Genomic DNA, 4480 nt, shown 5'->3' with positions numbered 1-4480 from the left:
TGTATGCTGACACCCAGCAGAGATAAAATTGGATCAGGGTGCATTGTACGTCATGCCAAAGTTCTGTAACATGATCAAGGATTTTTTTTTCTTAACTAACAAAACCAATTCTTGTTGGACCAAACAACACAATAAAGTTCTGAAACAAATGTCACACTAATTGTGAGGTGAAATCTACTCAATTTTCGGGTGAGGTCTCACACTAATAGTGAGGTGAAGGTGGACAACATAACCCTGTGTAAGTCTGTTCTTATTATATATATGAGAGGTTCTTTCATTGAGTATCACCTATCCCATATGCATATATTCATCTTTTCACTTTTATTTGTAAAGCTATATTGAGATACTGGAGTAAACCAAGTGTAGTCACATGATGTGAAGTTGTTCATATGATAAGCTTTCCAAGTTATATGTGTGTGCCGCTTTTGAACTATTTTTAGGAAGAGTATGCAGAGCACGGGATTGTCCGCTGTCAGCAGAGCGTCAGAGCAGCTTGAAGCTGATCCAGCTGATTTCAACGGTGCAAGAGAATTATGGCCCAAGAGTTCACGTTGCGGCAAAGGCGCCATAGATTTATGGCCCGGAGAGTCCATTCCCATTTTGCATTTTGCGAGTGTCTCACAATGTCTCCTATACTAAGGCGTGTAATTTTTGCTCTTTTACTTCAGTGAGGCCCAGCATAGATTGCATACCTATCAACCTCTCATTGTGGAGTATACTCTACTCCCACCGTTTTATATTAGTTGTCGCTGGTTTTTAGTACAGCGGCAACTAATATGGAACGGAGAGAGTGCAATATTTCTATTGTAAGGATTAAGCTCACACTGATTAGGGCCTTACTTGTCCATACTAATTGGGAGGTGGCAGGAGTTGGTTGAATATATGTGTGGGTCATATAAAAAAAATTGAGCAATACATGCAACAACTCATCGGCAATGTCTAATGGACATCAAAGTTGGTTAAGGTTATGTGTGTAATAAACCGAGCAAAACCAAGAGGCGACACTGATGACGACCATCAATATTCCAAACCATCTCGCCCAGACTAGCTAGAACCACCAAAATTGCCACCATTAATCATTTGAAACCACTAATATTCGGTCATTGTTAATTCATCAGATCCATAACTCGAATCCATCATGAACGCCTGAGAAATAGTCACTGCCAAACTTTACTTGTATTCAGAGAACGGGTGGGTTCCGTGTTGATAGTTTAAATGCAACTGACAAAGGTGACCACAACACACAACAATAACAAGTCTACACAGACTAACAACATTTTTTGCAAATAATACACGCATTTATTGCAACCTCAAACATTACATCACGTATAATGCTTCAGTTCAAACTATCATTATCACTATCAAGACGGACAAAGGGACCAAAGACTTCTCCACCAAGTATCTAGCACTATATAATATAAGCCCTTGCGAGCCCTCAGATAAAAAAAGGGAAATATGTCAAAAATTCTCTCACGCAGAAATTAAAGAGCATCTGGACAAATAATGTAACATGGAATGAACAACGTACCCCAGGAAGATTTAATGTGGACAGAAACGAATCGTGGAGTTACAAAATGGCCAAGTGGATCTCTTCCTCGTAGAAAAAATGCTGCTCTTCCAGAGCCAAATATTGACAACCAACTCAGAAGCACATCGTCTGAGCCAGATAATTCATGTTTCACTAACATCAGTAGGATAGCTTCCAAGCACTCGTAGGAAGGTAGCAAACTCTTGCTGCAAGAAACAAATACAAAACGAATTGAGTCACCGCTCGCTTACAAACCAGACCATATATTAAACAATAACACCACACCTTTAAGTTACTCAGAGCATTCTGAGCATTTGGATCAGCCATTGACGCCTCGAAATCGACGTAGAAAAGGTAGTCGAAGTGCCTGGTGCAACAGTTTGAGAAGCGTTATTAAAGTTTCCGTGTAACTCAAGCTGTGCACTGTCAATTGAAAATCAAATGAAATAAATCTGTTCTTACTTGAGTGGCGTGGAACAATTATCATCAGCTACACGTAGAGGTCTTTTCTTGTGTGGACGACTTTCCATCTGCACATCATCATGCCAAAACAACGCAGGACTGATCATTTCTGCTTCAAACGACGCATGTGGGTGTTAAATAAATACTAAAATCATGATTTTGAAACTACCTTGGTGAGATTAATTTTTCTGAGAGCAAATACCGCAAGCGCCTTGAAGAGTTGTCCAGGCCCTTCTTCTAGTGAGAAGACTATACTGGTCTGGAGATCATATGATGGTAGAGCTATATTTTATTAACAGTTACTGGAAATAGTCGAGCGGCAAATTGCAGGAAGATTTCCTGTATCTGAAAAAGAGTCCAATTTTTTTTGCAATTTACATTTGGTGCTTCATTTAGTGCTCAGACCCAAAATGAATGCATCCCACACTAAGTCATAAAATTCTATATTAAAAAGAGAGAAAGTTTCAAAAACAAAGAAAATAAGTGAATGAATTTTAGTACCTTGAATGGCTTATCAGTGCGAGCAATAATGGGTTCTCTAGCCAGCATCATGAAACGTGTTACGTTATCCGCGTCATCCTACATAAATATGTAAGTTTCTGTTCCAGTAAAAGGAGATAAGATGTTCTATTATGATTTCGGAAATAAGTTTGTTCTACCTGGATATTTTCTGCAAGAATATCAAGTCCATAAAGTTGAGCAGCTAACGAACTAGCAACTGCACCAGTGTCTTGGAGTTTTTGTTCTGCAATATACTAAAGAAAACCATATTACTTTGATTAGTAATAACAGAATCAACTAGAAAAACCCACTTGGTGTTCTGAGGTAATACTGAACAACCAAGTTCACATAATTTTTGTGATAACCAAGAAGTGTCATAATTATAATTAGTGTAACAGGTAGGATAAACAGTATCCTACCTTGGCCGCGCCGGCTGTATCATCAACAGCTTCTCTATGCTCAATGCCTAACTTCGTCAGTGTTTGCTCACATTGCGCAAGGGCCTACAAATTAGTTTTCAGAAAGAAGATATGAAACCCGACAAATAGAAGCTAATTAAAAAAAAAGAGCAAGAATCAATCCGTAGTGCAGCAGGGCAAATCAGGCTCACTTGAGGATGGCTCATGGCGCTCCGTAGGTTCTCAATCTTGACACCACGGTTGGCCAACAAGCAGTGGCGAACCGCGAGCCTCACCTCGCCGACAATGTGCAGCTTATTATGGCGAAGCAGAAGGTCGTAGTTTCGGTGTATGCTGCCACCTAGTGAATTCTCTAGCGGCAGCACCGCGCGATCAGCCACACAATTTTCAACAGCCTGTTAGACAGACGGAGTACATCACCGTTATGTATGAGTCGGTGTCCGACGGGATCAACATTGCAATATAACAGTGGCACATGTCCCCCAAACTGTTCAATGGAGAGCAGGCAGCAAGTGGGAAGATGGATGGTACTACCTGAAAGGCGGTCTCAAAGTACTCGCATGGCACAGTCTCGCAGCCCAGGTAGGCCTTCCTGGCGGCCGCCTCGCTGTAGGCTCCCGGGCACCCCTAAGAGTTGCATTGCATCAGAATTCAGAAATATTGATCATCATCTAGTTTCTCTGAAGAAGAAGAAATGGAAGAAGCATACCTGGTATGCAACCTTGAGGCCGTGCCCGCTGGCTTCCCCCATCAGATCCGCGCTCGTCAGCGGCCCTGCATTCACACACACGCACAAACGTACAGTTACATCAGCGAAGCTAGCAGCAGAAAACAGATTATCCCGGGAAGGAACCGAGAGGAAGATGCTTGGCTTACGAGGCAGTGCGATGGCGGTGTCGCGGGAGGGCGGCAGCGGCGCGGGCACGCCGGTGGAACCGTCGGCGTCGTCATCCGTTCCCGGAGGCGTCTGCTTCGGCAAGGACGCGGAGACGGAGACCACGGGGCGGCGGGAGCGGGCGCGGACGGAGACGAAGGCGGCGCGGGTCGGCGGCGGACGGGTCCCCGCGGCGGGGTGGTGGGTTGGTGTGGGGATCCGAAGCGCGGCGGAGGAGGAGGAGGCCATGGTGGACTGATCTTGCCTGCTGTGGTTGGTGTAGTGCTTGATGGCGGCGGCTTAGCGAGATGTAAATTACTCGCTTAACTCTGTCTGGTAGAGCAGTGTTTATAAAATTATTTTATAACTTGCTTAACTCTGAACCTATTAGAACAACAACAATAGAAGAGTCAGCAGTTGGATGTATATTTTTGTCATGCTATCTATAATTTACTTATAGCTAGCTCATACAATAGTTAGATAGTTAAGGTACCGAGGACAGTTTATGTATTCTGCTACCGCTCCCTCGGTCGCCTCCTCCAGGCGACGGGGGAGCCGAACCCTAGCCCCCCGCCGCCACCACCTAGCCTCCCCGCCCGCTCCCTCGTCGCCTCCCGAGGCCGCTGGCGGCTAAGCCGCCCGCCGCCGATGAAGGGGGGCGGCGAGGATCTAGGCCTCTCGGGATCCCGCACGGCC

General features: G+C 44.6%; 1 protein-coding gene across 1 annotated transcript; it reads right to left on the bottom strand.

Annotated features, from left to right (window-relative positions):
• Positions 1-1276: 1276 nt before the first annotated feature.
• Positions 1277-4118, bottom strand: LOC127331327 (arogenate dehydratase 2). The gene is made up of 11 exons (XM_051357445.2): positions 3787-4118; positions 3620-3684; positions 3445-3537; positions 3102-3305; positions 2911-2994; positions 2650-2745; positions 2492-2569; positions 2160-2249; positions 1991-2058; positions 1814-1895; positions 1277-1734 (listed from the first exon to the last, which is right to left on the bottom strand). Exons 1-11 carry the CDS (start codon positions 4031-4033, stop codon positions 1672-1674), a joined length of 1170 nt encoding a protein of 389 aa, XP_051213405.1. The 5' UTR covers positions 4034-4118; the 3' UTR covers positions 1277-1671.
• Positions 4119-4480: the final 362 nt, after the last annotated feature.

The sequence above is a fragment of the Lolium perenne genome, chromosome 2, assembly GCF_019359855.2.
Source record: "Lolium perenne isolate Kyuss_39 chromosome 2, Kyuss_2.0, whole genome shotgun sequence".
NCBI classification, from domain to species: domain Eukaryota; kingdom Viridiplantae; phylum Streptophyta; class Magnoliopsida; order Poales; family Poaceae; genus Lolium; species Lolium perenne.
The sequence above is the reverse complement of the archived record's forward strand: the minus strand, read 5'-3'. Positions and strand labels throughout refer to the sequence as shown.

Excerpts from the sequence above, each read along its gene's own strand:
- LOC127331327 (XM_051357445.2), bottom strand. The coding sequence starts at position 4,033 with ATGGCCTCCTCCTCCTCCGCCGCGCTTCGGATCCCCACACCAACCCAC. Across the intron at positions 3,306-3,444 it reads ACTTTGAGACCGCCTTTCAG|GCTGTTGAAAATTGTGTGGC; the intron begins GTAGTACCATCC and ends TCTGTCTAACAG. Across the intron at positions 2,995-3,101 it reads GCGCCATGAGCCATCCTCAA|GCCCTTGCGCAATGTGAGCA; the intron begins GTGAGCCTGATT and ends ACTAATTTGTAG.